This window comes from Vigna umbellata, chromosome 3 (assembly GCF_029865625.1).
Source record: "Vigna umbellata cultivar VRB3 chromosome 3, Vumbellata_1.0, whole genome shotgun sequence".
NCBI lineage: Eukaryota > Viridiplantae > Streptophyta > Magnoliopsida > Fabales > Fabaceae > Vigna > Vigna umbellata.
In genome coordinates this window covers 6,396,228-6,410,253 of record NC_142167.1, presented here as the reverse complement: position 1 = coordinate 6,410,253, position 14,026 = coordinate 6,396,228, and the positions used below count along the sequence as shown (strand labels likewise).

The window sequence follows — 14,026 nt, the reverse complement described above, 5'->3', positions numbered from 1 at the left end:
AACATACTACCGTGGTTCGTATGTTACTCGTGAATCACGCATTTAATTTCTAAGGTACTTTTACTAATTTTTCCTCTCTGATATATATATATATATATTTTAAATTTTTTTATCAGCTTTGAAACTTAATTTAAAGAGATTGAGTTTACCAATCACATATTAATTTACTCTTTGATTAATATCTATGTTTGATAGACACACACTACTAGAAAAAGATAAATAATAATTAAATTAAATGGCAGTTAATGATGAAATTTATTTTTCTAGATTACTGACTACTTTGGTAATAGATTTTCAGTCACAAAAATTTAACAATTAAATCAGTCATTATTATTAAGAAAATAATAAATGGTAACTAAATTTAATTAAAAAATGTAATTGTTATTAGTGACCATTTTTTTTCGACTTTAGTGATCAAATTTTTAATTACTCAAATCGGTTACTAATTAAATTTCTAAAATCAATTCCTAAATTAATAATTAATTGGTTTAATAGGTTCGGAGGTCCCTATATTTGTGGGTTCGTTTCACTTGGTTCCTTCAATTTTAAAAGTGATCAATTAGGTCCCTAATTTAACAAAATTGAGTCAATAATACCCTTCCCGTTAAATGCAAGGAAATCTGAATGCAAATTAAAAATTACAGAAATTGCCACGTATTAAGCTCAAACTCTGCCACCTGCAAATAAAATGATGCCTCAGCATGCCACCTGTTTAATTTGCATTCAGATTCCCTTACATTTAACGGAAAGGGTATTATTGACTCATTTTTGTTAAATTAGGGACCTAATTGATCACTTCTAAAATTGGAGGACCCAAGTGAAACGAACCTGCAAATAGGGACCTCCGAACCTATTAAACCTAATTAATTTCACAGGTCTCTATTTTATTTATATTTTTGATAAATTTTTAGTAACAAGCAATCCTAACAATTATTTATTTATTTAAAGGCAACTTTTTTAGTTTCTTTCTACCGTATAATTAGAAACTATTTTTTTAATCACTTTTAATCTATTTTAGAGACTAATTTTTATTAATAAAAGTTTGGGAAGGATTTAACTAATATGATATATATATATATATATATATATATATATATATATATATATTTAATAGATAGAAAATGAAGATTATTAAATTCTTAATGAAAATAGTAATATAAAATATATTTAACAATAACATATTTTTTGGTAAAAATTATTTGAAATAATAAATTAAAAAAAATACACTATATTTTTTTAGGATACTCATGAAATCCATTAAAAACCATGGTGGAATAGGTTACACAATGCAAAGAATCAATTACAAGTGAAGGTGAAATGGGTTATCCAGTGTAAGGAATCGCTTATGGAGTAAATTTCGGACATGTTGGAATCTGTTACACTATCTCATGTGTAATGGGTTATGTACACTTTGATAGAATCAATTCCATCCGCTTCACCTTCAACCATTAAAAATTACATGTGATGGAATCGATTCCCTTAGTGAAATGGATCATATATGGTGATGTTATTTATATTTTCAATTCTCACATGTCAAGTATGAAGGTAAAAATAAATTAAAATCCCACTCACCCTTACACGAAGCAAAACAGTACCGGAGGAGTGGTCGGTCTCCCTTCCTCCACCCAACCTGCTGCAGGCGACGACGACGAGGGCGCGCAACGATGACCGAGGGTGACGGTCTGTGACTCGACGGCGAGCGGTTCAAAGGAAGGCCAGTGCGGGGCAGCAGAAGAACAAGGGTGGAACCCTACTCCCCGAACCAGTGAGTTTTCTTCACTCTACCACACCAAACCACTGTTGGTTTGGGTTTTAAAAAATCTTTTCTTCAACCTCTCGCGGTTGCAAAATCGCGAGTTTGAGCGAGTTCAATGATTCTAGCCCACCGAGTTTACATCAAAATCAAGTTTGGTTCTGAGTTGACTCGGAAGGTAGAACGTAAGTGAGTTTGACCAGTTTAATTGAGGTTTGCTAATTTCCGAAATAGCTCATATAAGTCGCAGCACTTTATTTTGCAGAATAACATTTTAACTTTATTTTAGCTTATAGACGTTTTGTTAGTGTACTATAAAGATCGATCTTCAATTTCAGCCAGTATTATTGTCTATGAGATGAAATACAATGGATAGATACATAGTATACCAACTTTACTACTGATCTAAAATCTACTAGAGCTGACAATTAAAAAAACTGGGCAAATAACACATGCTGAACCGTACAAAGAAGGTATTAACATTAGAAACTTTCTTTTGGAATTTGGAAAGGATTATGAGTAAAGCAGCAAAGTAGATGAGACAGCTACTTTAGCAACTAAGAGCCGCATGGGAACAATGGATTGTGGACTGTGGTCTCGATGTCACCTGCCCCGGTTGGCTACCATGTGGTCCTTAATTATGAAATGTCTGTTTCAATCTATTTTGTGGGTTCAAATGATTGCAATTTCCTTCAAAATTTTTGAGTTTGCTTCCATCATTTCTTGCCACGCCACATAGAAACTTTGTCGTTAGCCTAAAAGCATTTGCTTCGTTGAAAGGATGTTCTGTTACTTTAAACATTATAGTATTAAGTTATAATAATGTATTTTCTATCATAATTTTAACTTCTTATTTTTCACAAGGTGTACCTCGACACTTTATGACAAAATATCTATGCCTAACAAAAAGCCAACTCATGCATGTTACAAGTACACAAGAAGTATATGAGTGAAATGAGACTTGGAACGGATGTGACGGGGGTCTTAGGGCCCATCACAAACCACTAAGCTGTGCCACTGCCCTTAGTCAAATTACCAGTTAATGTCGTGCAACCTGCAATGACCAACGCTGCAACAATGGTATGGGATAGTGAGAAAAGATATTTTAGTTTTTTTTTTATTGTTAATTTGAGGGTGCAGTTAATAATTGTTAGAATAATTATCCTATGTATCATCATTAAGCCTATTTAAGGGTAGTGTGTCTAGTATCTATAGTAGTAGTACCTAGGTCTGCACCTAGGTGTATAGGGACAGACCTGTAATCTTCCATGTACTTTTGTATCAGAAGTTTCTTATATATAGGATGAGAGTGAGAGGGATCTTTCAAGTCATCTAGAATTATTTTACAGTTTCAATATCAAGTTGGTATTAGAGCAATGCTAGAATCTATCCTAACGAGATTTGTGTGGACATATTGTTCCACCCGCTATTGGGCCACTATCGGACCATCCATTAATGTTTAGTCTCACACTCGAGGTGTATATACTTCGGCATGAAGGGGAGTGTGTTGGAAGTTCCATATTGACTAGAGATAAAACCAATTTATAGTATATAAGTGGGTACAAACCTTACCTTACAAGCCAATTTTGTGGGGTTGAGTTAGACTTAAAAGTCCACTTCCTAACAATAATAATGGTGTACAGGAAGAACAAGCCTTATAGAATATAATAGTAAGAAGGTGTTGGGTTGCACTAGAAATTTCACATTTTTTTTTTCACATATCACTACCCGATTTCTTCTTCCTTCTTCAGTCATTTTCTCTTCTTCCTTCTCCTCAATAAATCAAAACCAAGTCTAATTTGCCTCCCTTTTTGAAGTTATCAACCTACAAGATAGTTAAAATAATAGTTGAAGAAATTAATAGATACTTAGTAACTTAAATCATGTAAATGAATGTAATTTGTAAGTTCAAAATATTCACATGATTTGAATTAATTTATACAACTGGACAATGAAATTTATACTTACTTTTTTCATATACTTCAATTAAATTCTTAAATCTCAATTAAATTATACTTCCTATCTCAATTAAATTCTTAAATCTTTCTCACAGATTATAAGATTTATATTTAATATATCCACTACAACAAAAAGGTATCTTCTTGGAAATGCTATTTTTGTTCTTTTTTCTCGAATGAAGGATGTTTGATATGTGGTGCTTGCATATCCCAGTAGCAGACCAAACACCCTTCCCAGGTACTTCTTTCCCCTATACCTAGTTATACTATTTCAAGTTCATATTATACTCTTTCTCACCAATTAATTTATTTTGTTGTTTTGCCTCTACTTTCTTAAAATGTTTAGGAGCATGTTTATTGTATTCAAAAATAGGTTCTCATATTATTTCCTTACATTTTTTGAAAATTTATGTAATCTTTCAATGATATATGAAAGCATAATTTATTATTTGTTATGTTTCCCTCTTGCAGACCTTGTGAAAATATTTGAGATAACACTTAGGTTGGAATATCAACGTCACGAAACAGGCCCATATAGATCCTGGAGAGTATTTAGGAGAATGCCTTGCACTAGCTGTTGCAGCACTTAACCCTGATATTGATTTTGTATTAATTTTGGCAAAACCCAGGTAACTTTTAGTAATCTTATTTTTTTGACTTGAGTGTATTAAAATTAGCTTGTCCTAATTTGATGTTGTGATTTGTTCTCATCATACTTATCATATAAGTGCATAATATTTTTTATCGGAATAAAGATACCAATAGACATAAAAATTTTATATTTTTCTTTTTGTTGAAATTCATGAAATACGAGATTTATGTTCTTTTAAAAGTTTAAATATTTGTAAGATAATTCTTGTAATCATATATATATATATATATATATATATATATATATATATCCATTTATCTTTAAAAATTTAAAACTACTCAGTCTTGTAATTTCAGAAAAATAATGTCGCTAGATTCCTAATGTTCCCATGTTTGACCTATCTTTGACTAAAATAAATCACATGCTTTCATGTATGTATGCATGAACGAAAATAAATAAAAGACGAGTCCTGATTTTGTAAAATCTAAATGATATTGAAAAGGTAGACATAAAAGATATCTTCTTCTGCTAATCTCTAGCAGGCGCAGGAAACTGATGAAAGAAGAGTGCAACAAATGGTTATGCTCAAGTTGGACTCAAAATTTGCGGCCTTTTCTTACAACTCATGTCACCCATTTAGGAGTATGTTTTTTCTTAGTTTTGTCCACAGCATTACCAATTCCTATCAATCTATACTTCATTCCAATCAGCTTCTAAATGGGTTGTCAAAATCTGGTCGAATTGATGTTGCCCGAAAAATGTTTGATAAAATGACTAAAAGGGATGAGTATTCATGGAACACCATGATAGCTGGTTATGTTAATGCGGGAAGATTGGTTGAAGCAAGAGAATTGTTGAATGGGTTTTCAAGCAGAAGTTCTATCACTTGGTCCTCCCTCATATCGGGGTATTGTAGATTTGGGTGTAAAGATGAGGCTTTTGGTTTGTTTAGGTCGATGAGGTTGGAGGGACAAAAACCAAGTCAATACACTTTAGGAAGTATCCTGAGGGTGTGTTCTGCATTGTGTTTGATCCAAAATGGAAAAATGATTCATGGGTATGTGGTGAAGAATGGATTTGAGTCCAATGTGTATGTTGTCACTGGCCTTGTTGACATGTATGCAAAGTGCAGGCATGTTTCGGAAGCTGAGATTCTCTTCAAGGGTTTGGCCTTTGACAAGGGAAATCATGTCCTGTGGACTACCATGGTTACTGGTTATGCTCAAAATGGCGATGGCCTTAAGGCAATTGAGTTTTTTTGTTATATGCATGCAGAAGGGGTTGAGTCTAATCAGTTTACATTTCCTAGCATATTGACAGCATGTTCTGCAGTTTCAGCTCTTTGTTTTGGAGAACAGATACATGGTTGTATTGTGCGGAATGGTTTTGGGTGCAATGTATATGTTCAGAGTGCATTGGTCGACATGTATGCAAAATGTGGACATTTAACTAGTGCAAAAAGGGTATTAGAAAATATGGACGATGATGTTGTTTCATGGAACTCTATGATAGTTGGGTGTGTAAGACATGGGTTTGAGGAGGAAGCTCTTCTCTTGTTTAAAAAAATGCATGCAAGAAATATGAAGATTGATGACTATACATTTCCATCTGTTCTGAATTGTTGCATAATAGGTACAATTGATGCAAAATCTGTTCACTGTTTGGTTATCAAAACTGGATTTGGGAACTATAAGCTTGTTAGCAATGCTATTGTTGATATGTATGCCAAAACTGGGGAGTTGAATTGTGCATATGCTGTATTTGAAAAGATGCTTGAGAAAGATGTCATCTCTTGGACCGCCCTCGTCACAGGTTATGCACAAAATGGCTCCCATGAGGAATCCCTGAAGATTTTTCGTGACATGAGAATTGCTTGGGTAAATCCTGATCAAGTTATTGTCGCAAGTATTTTGAGTGCCTGTGCAGAACTGACTCTTCTAGTATTTGGTAAACAAGTGCATTCTGACTTTATTAAGTCAGGTCTAAGATCATCACTATCAGTGGATAATTCTCTTGTAACCATGTATGCAAAATGTGGCTGCCTGGATGATGCTGATGCAATTTTTGTTTCAATGCATGTCCGGGATGTAATTACTTGGACAGCTCTTATTGTTGGTTATGCACAGAATGGTAAAGGAAGACATTCCTTAAGATTCTATGATGCTATGGTTTCATGTGGCACGAAACCAGATTTTATCACGTTTATAGGATTATTATTTGCTTGTAGTCATGCAGGTCTTGTGGATGAAGGACGTGCATATTTTCAGCAAATGAAAGAGATTTACGGAATAGAACCTGGCCCTGAACATTATGCCTGCATGATTGATCTTTTTGGACGGTCAGGAAAGCTCGATGAGGCCAAAGAAATACTAAATCAAATGGAAGTGAAACCTGATGCCACTGTATGGAAGGCACTCCTTGCCGCTTGTAGAGTGCATGGTAACTTAGAATTGGGAGAGAGGGCAGCTACAAAACTTTTTCAGTTGGAACCCATGAATGCTATGCCTTATGTTATGTTGTCTAACATGTATTCTGCAGCTCGTAAATGGCATGCTGCTGCGAAAATACGAAGGTTGATGAAATCAAAAGGAATAGTGAAAGAGCCTGGATGCAGTTGGATAGAGATGAACAGCAAAGTGCATACATTCAGTTCAGAAGATAGAGGACATCCAAGGGAAGCTGAGATTTATTCCAAGATTGATGAAATTATAGTAAGAATTAAGGAAGCAGGTTATGTTCCAGATATGAATTTTTCTTTGCATGACATGGATAGGGAGGGAATGGAGGTTGGTCTTGCTTACCACAGTGAAAAATTGGCTGTTGCTTTTGGATTACTCGCTTCTCCACCCGGTGCAGCAATTCGGATATTTAAGAATCTCAGAGTTTGTGGAGATTGTCATTCCGCTATGAAATATATATCAGGAATTTTCGCTCGTCATATCGTTTTGAGAGATTCCAATTGTTTTCATCATTTTAGAGAAGGAAAATGTTCTTGTGGGGATTACTGGTAGGATTTCATTTTATTTTTAATACTCGTCCTTCAGTTTAAAGATGATTTGATATTAGACAGTTTCAAGCTCATTGAGGGTAAGCTCATTATTATTTAAATGTTTGAAGTGAGAAAATATACAAGAAGAAATAAACCTTGTTCTAGAATATTAAGAACTTAATACATATAGACATTTTCCTTCTAATTTCTTGTCTCTGTATCTTCGGTCACTGATAGTTTGTTTCTTTAAATATTGCATGTGTAAGAAATCAAGCCAATAATTGAGGCACATTGCTAAAATTAATTTATTTTTACCTGTTTGTGGCTTGCTACCTAGTTACCTACGCCTAAAACCAGGGTATCAATCAGCAAAATATGTTTTAATTAAGGAAATTTAATTTCTCTAACTATAAGATATCCTAGATACCAAACATTATTGTGTCCATTCCCCTAATAAAAAAATGTTAATCGTAACTGCCTAAATGGAACAAAATTGTCCTTGAACATTGATACATCACATGTGTAGCGTACATGAAATACATTTGAGAGAACTTTTTTACAACTTAAGTCAATTTTATGCTTGTTTAAAGCTCTTTTAAGATTGTTTATAAAAATATTTTTTAACTTTGATAATTGTTAAACCAAAGAGAACCTTTGACATTGTGTATCAAATTATATTACCATTTTATCTAACGACAAAGGTGGCAAAGGACATGCTAATCACCATGAAATTCTAGTATCAATCCAAAATTTATCCTTTAAAGGATACTAGAAATCCATTAAGAATTTGTTAGGAAAAGAATACTAAATGAAAACCAGAACTTTATCTGTGTATCCATGTGTTATTCTGATAGGGGAATAAAATTATATGTGAGGAAAAATAAAGGCGGGAAGGAGAGAGTGCCTGTTAAAAATTAGGAGGGAGTTTTTGTTAGAAGTTAGTTAGAGGGAAAGGGGAGTATAAATAAGGAGTTAGTGGAAAAGGGGGGGAAGAGGAAATTGGTATTTTGTTGTTGACTGGAACATTAGTCCAATGGAGGGAGATCGGGCTTCCTTGGGGGGGTGATTGCTATACAATTGTATTCTTGGTTCATTGAATAAGAGAAGTATATTCAGAGAAGTGCATTATGTTCGGTGTGATTTATTTGCTTTCTTAACTTCTTGATTTAAGACATCCAACAATATTGGTCCGACCTGCCGGATCCAGATCGAAGGAGACGAGATGGAGAACAGGGTGAGTGCATTGGAGGGAAGATTCGATGCCATGGAAGCGACGTTGGAGGAAATTCGAGCAGAGATGAGGGGAATGGCTCGAAACGTGAATTGCGATCGGTGGAGAAGAGAAGAGGGAACCGGGGGAGGAATTCTGAAGGCAGTCATTCGGTTAATGGAGGTCGGGATACGGAGGAGAATGAATCAAATGAAGAATCGGATTAAGAATGCGACGTTCAAAAGAGTTGGATGAAGAGAGTGGAATTACCCACTTTCGAAGGGATCGATCTGATGGGATGGATCGCTAGGGCGGAGAAATTCTTCGAATTACAAAATGTGACAGAAAGGGAGAAGATGAAGCTGGTGTACATTTGTATGGAAGGGGGAGCGAATTATTGGTTCCGTTTTGGCGGAAGAAGGTAAAGAATCCTACCTGGGTGACATTGACGGAGGCGATTAAGGAGGTTTAGAGGTAGACACCGGGGAACGATCTACGAAAAATTGGCGGCGGTGCGACAGAGAGGAGCGGTGGAGGAATATGTATAGGAATTCGAGGTCATGGTGGCTCAGGCGGCGGGTGTGACGGAGGAACAACTTCTTGGGTATTTCTTTGCTGGATTACAAGAAGGACTGAGGGATCTCGTTAGACCTTATGATCCGCGCTATCTGTTAACCGCGATGGAAAGGGCACGGGACGTGGAGCAATCGGGATTAGTGGAAGGAGCAACCTAGGAAGAAGAGATGTACATCAAGCAACAGTTTCCGAATTTCAACCTTGAGGACAAGGTTGCTGAGATGGAGGGGGGTATTGATAGGGGAATAAAAGTATATGTGAGGAAAAATAAAGGCGGGAAGGAGAGAGTGTCTGTTAAAAATTAGGAGGGAGTTTCTGTTAGAAGTTAGTTAGAGGGAAAGGGGAGTATAAATAAGGAGTTAGTGGAAAAGGGGGCGAAGAGGAAATTGGTATTTTGTTGTTGACTGGAACATTAGTCCAGTGGAGGGAGATCGGGCTTTCTTGGGGGGTGATTGCTATACAATTGTATTCTTGGTTCATTGAATAAGAGAAGTATATTCAGAGAAGTGCATTCTGTTCGGTGTGATTTATTTGCTTTCTTAACTTCTTGATTTAAGAAGTCCAACATATTCCAAATCCAAACATACTTTAAATATATATGCCCTACTGAGATTCAATACCTGGTTATACATATTTTATCATGCTTATGGTTTGGCACCACTGAACAAAAGTTTTGTTATTGAAGGGGGTTTTTGTTTTTATGGAGAAAATGTTCCCTGAGTGGATTTCAGTATTAATGTCAGCCACCATGTTGGCTATCACTGCAGAGGTATAGAAAAATTATCTTTACTATTAATATATTTAGTTGTATACATACATTTGTATCACTTTTTTACTTTCTCATCCAAGAGTTTGATCACAGATTATCCCTCAAGCCTTGTGTTCTCGATATGGTTTAAGTGTTGGAGCAGCATTCCAATAAATTAAAGATGTGAAGTAAATCAGGGTTTTCAACTTATATGTGAATTGTGAGCATTATCATTCTTACTGCCTGAAACATAGATAGGTTCTATCTGGGTTGAAAGCTTGGTAATTGTTGGCTTTGCTGTCTTACCCTGAATGCCCGAATACGTGGCTTTCATATGTTATGGAATGATAATATTGTGGAGTCACTCAACTTGCTGACTTCATTTTTGAAGTATTCTGTTCTGTGTTTACACTTTCTGAACGTTGTTTATCGTATAAGGAATGATGTTATTAGGCCTTGTGTTCATAAAACTGCTTCATGGTTTTATTTACCAAGACATGAGACAGATTTGAACTTACAGTGAAACTTATTTTGTGCTGTCAGCTTCTGTTTTAGATTTTTTTCCCAAAACAAAAACTATTGAGTATTTTCTAAAATTTAGTGCAGTTAACAATTCGATTCAGTTTATACTATAGTTCAGTGTAATTTAGGACAGTTTAATTCAATGCAGTGTAATTTGATAGAGTAAAATATAGTTTAGTTTAGTTTGTCTGAACTATTTTTTAGTTTACTTTAGTTCACATGCAAATTAATTCTTGATAGTTTTTACTTTAGTGTAGTTTTTATCAATATAGTTCAGTGCAGTTTATTTTTCCCAAATAGGTCATCTCTAGAACATGTGAGAATTTACATTAATTCTCTTCATCTCATACATAGAGGAAATTTCAATTTGTTTTGTAAAAAATAGTTTCCATGAAGTTCTGTGAGAATTCTTTGGGTGATATTTGCAATTCATACTTGTATATTGTATTTTGATAGATAATTGTTTATGTCAAAACGTTCTCTTGTTTTTTTTTTGTTTGATACTCAGATACTGCATGAAGTAACATATAATGAACTTAATGGCAGTTGTCCAATGTGTTTGGAGAGAGTGGGGTTGATCAGTTGGTTGATATCATTAAGGTAAAAGTTGTCATGTTCGTTATCCTTTTTGCTTGAATATATGTTTTTGTCTTGAGCGTTTCATCCTGTGGGCTTTGGTTTTTAACGAGTATAATTATGTGTATTGTAGATCTTGGGAACACCTACCAGAGAAAAAAATAAAGTGCATGAATCCAAATTACACTGAATTTAAGTTTCCTCAGATAAAAGCTCAGCCGTCGCACAAGGTTAGCAGTTCTTTACTTCTCTGTGCCCCCACTTGCCCCTCGCGTAATTATTTTATAAATACTTGCAATCAGACATTTTATTTCACCATTCTATTTTTTTAAAACAAAAGTAATTATTATAATTAAAAATTACTTACAAAACAAATAAAAACTATTTATAATAAAATTATAAAAATTATTTATATTTATTTTGTTATTATAACAATATTAATTTTATTATTTTTATCATAAAAGTATGACACATTTGTATAACATATGTGTTTCACTGATATATATATATATATATATATATATATATATATATATATATATATATATATATATATATATATATATATATATCAATTACTTCAATAAGTATTTGCTTGTGCGAGGCTTATAACCTTAACTATATAAGTCATTCTATTATACCATATTTTAGTTAATGCGATATAAAGGTAAGGTTCAGATGTGTCCATTGGATTGCTTTTGTTCGAAGATAGTTGTTCCCTACACCACTACATACTACTTCCTCCACCTCTCCATTTCTCTTTTGTCCTTTAGTAATATTTAATTACTAAAATTAATTTCCGCCAACATTCCACACCCCACCCCACCCCACATCGATGTTAAAAACCCATGCTCTTCTCCTTAACTACATACAATCATACATTTTTTCCCTTGACAAGCATACGTAAACCGAGGTCTTTTCTTTATCTAACATCCATGGTCCCATATAAGGATGGCAACGGGTCGGGCACAGGTAGTGCCTACCTGCAACCCGACCCGCCGGATAAAATTGTATCCGTTACCTGTCGGGTACCCATTTAAAAAATACCCGCGGGTATTTTAAAACCCACGGGTACCCGCAAAAAATAAAAAAAATTATTTAATACATTTTAAAAATAAAATTTAAATAAAAATACAAATATATATATATATATATATATATATAATGTAAATTAAAATTTAATTTTAATTAAATTTAAACTAATAAAATATAATTTTATTTTATTTTTAATTAAATTTAATTAAAAAATATATAAATTATTTATTTTTTAATTTTTTGCGGGTAACGGATACCCGCGGGACTGGTAGTATACTACCCGTACCCGACCCGTTTAGAAGCGGGTATTAAAATATCTGCTATCCGTTATCCGCGGGTAGTAAATATCCGCGGATAGTTACTATCCGTCGCGGATTTTATCTGCGAGTATCCGTACCCGCGGGTAAAATTGTCATCCTTAATCCCATATAAGGAACATACACCTACTAATTCACAAATTCAATACTCATATTGTTTACTACAAACACACTGTATATACAATACAATTGATTTCGTTAGTGTTTAAATCCTCAGTAATTCAATTAATGCATTCTTATATAAAATTTTAATAATCCTTGGGTCCTATGCTTTCATCCTTGATGCATATTTCAACTCCTTCAACAAGAATGAGAGAAAAGGGAGAGTGGAGGTGAGGCTTCAGAGAAAATAACGAAAGGGTGAGAAAGAAATAAAGGGAGAGTGGGGGTGGGGTGTGGGGTGAAGGTGCAGTGAAAGAGAGAGAAAGGGAAAGAGACAAAGAAAGGGAAAGTGGGGGGTGGGGGAGAGGGGGGGGGGACGTGGGGTTGGAAAGAGAGAAAGAAAGGGAGAGGGGAGGTGTTAAAAAGGTAAACAGTAAAAGTAAAGAAAGGTAATTTTGAAATAAAAGAAAAATTGGGAAGGTAGGTGTAGAGAGCACTAAGGATGATGAAGGAAGCAACTTTCTTGTTCAAATAAGAAAATAAAATATATTTAATATATAAAATTATTTTTTGCAGTTAAAGGAGAGTTGAAAAAAAAACTGAAAATATGTATAATATGTTTCGCTTTTTAAATTTAGCAATTGAGATTTTATCACTTATTATAATTATAACATGGCATTATTTTCACTTTCACTTATAAAATAAAATTGAGCAAAGTAAATAAATAAATAAACTATATTAAATCCTTTTATTTCTTTAATATTCTTTCAGACTGTTTTGGCATGAAATAAAAAGTATTCAAATATCAATTATAATTAAAACATTTTAAAAATATTATTACGTAAAGTTAAAATTTATTTATGTATAAATATATTTTTAGATGGTTATAAATAAAAATGAAAAAAAAAAAGATAGGAGATTCCTTTCAACACGCAAGAAAATCTCATGAGAGGTGTGAAATATATTAATTACTATAAACTTGTTGATAAAATAAAGAGATCAATTGCCACTCTAACTCTTATCTTATGTGAGTGAAAATGACAATTTGATGTTTATCATTACATAGGATAAGATCCTATCCTACAGGAATCCATAGTATATAATATTATATTAAACATGTGTATTTCATATCGGATGGTTGTCAGTTCCAAGTTGGAAGCAATGTTTATTCTCAGAGCATTTCTGAACTGCTTTATGTTATTTGCAACTTCAACTTCATCTCGCAACTTCGACGATGCAGAGAATGTTGAGATGGAAATAGGTACAAGTTCATCAAAATACACTGAAAATTCAAGTGCTGTTACCTATTTTGTAGTTAATTCATTCCTCTCACACGTTTAACTAGGTTGTGTTTCTGTTCTTTCTCTTTCGTATGATTGAACAGTTCATTTTTATTTGTACTGTAAAGTTATAGAATGATGAAAGTTCATATTGTTCATTCTGTTAGTCTTTTTTTCATCTTATATATAACTCTTTCACCGTTTTAATTCCAAGAAAAACACACACTCCTCATTGAAGATGAGTTCGTGCTTTATGATTATCATGTGCTTAAAAGAAAAAATAAAATTTAATCATAAGATGATATAAGAAAACATGCTTAGAACATAAAAAGTTATTTCGTTATATTTTCAGGTTCATATAAATATGA

At 33.6% G+C, this 14,026-nt stretch overlaps 1 protein-coding gene across 9 annotated transcripts; it reads left to right on the top strand.

Moving 5' to 3' along the window:
- Positions 1-1,265: 1,265 nt before the first annotated feature.
- LOC124833529 (Tetratricopeptide repeat (TPR)-like superfamily protein) lies at positions 1,266-13,816 on the top strand. Of its 9 annotated transcripts, none has more exons than XM_088109202.1 (6): positions 1,267-1,765; positions 4,183-4,340; positions 4,843-7,310; positions 10,895-10,948; positions 11,058-11,154; positions 13,524-13,816. In XM_088109202.1, exons 3-6 carry the CDS (start codon positions 4,879-4,881, stop codon positions 13,626-13,628), a joined length of 2,688 nt encoding a protein of 895 aa, XP_087965328.1. In that variant the 5' UTR covers positions 1,267-1,765; positions 4,183-4,340; positions 4,843-4,878; the 3' UTR covers positions 13,629-13,816. The 9 variants fall into 9 exon arrangements, 8 of the variants coding, with proteins under 8 accessions (XP_087965327.1, XP_087965328.1, XP_087965326.1 ...); XM_088109200.1 differs by having other exon boundaries at positions 3,807-4,340; XM_088109199.1 differs by having other exon boundaries at positions 2,618-4,340.
- The last annotated feature ends 210 nt before the right edge of the window (positions 13,817-14,026 follow it).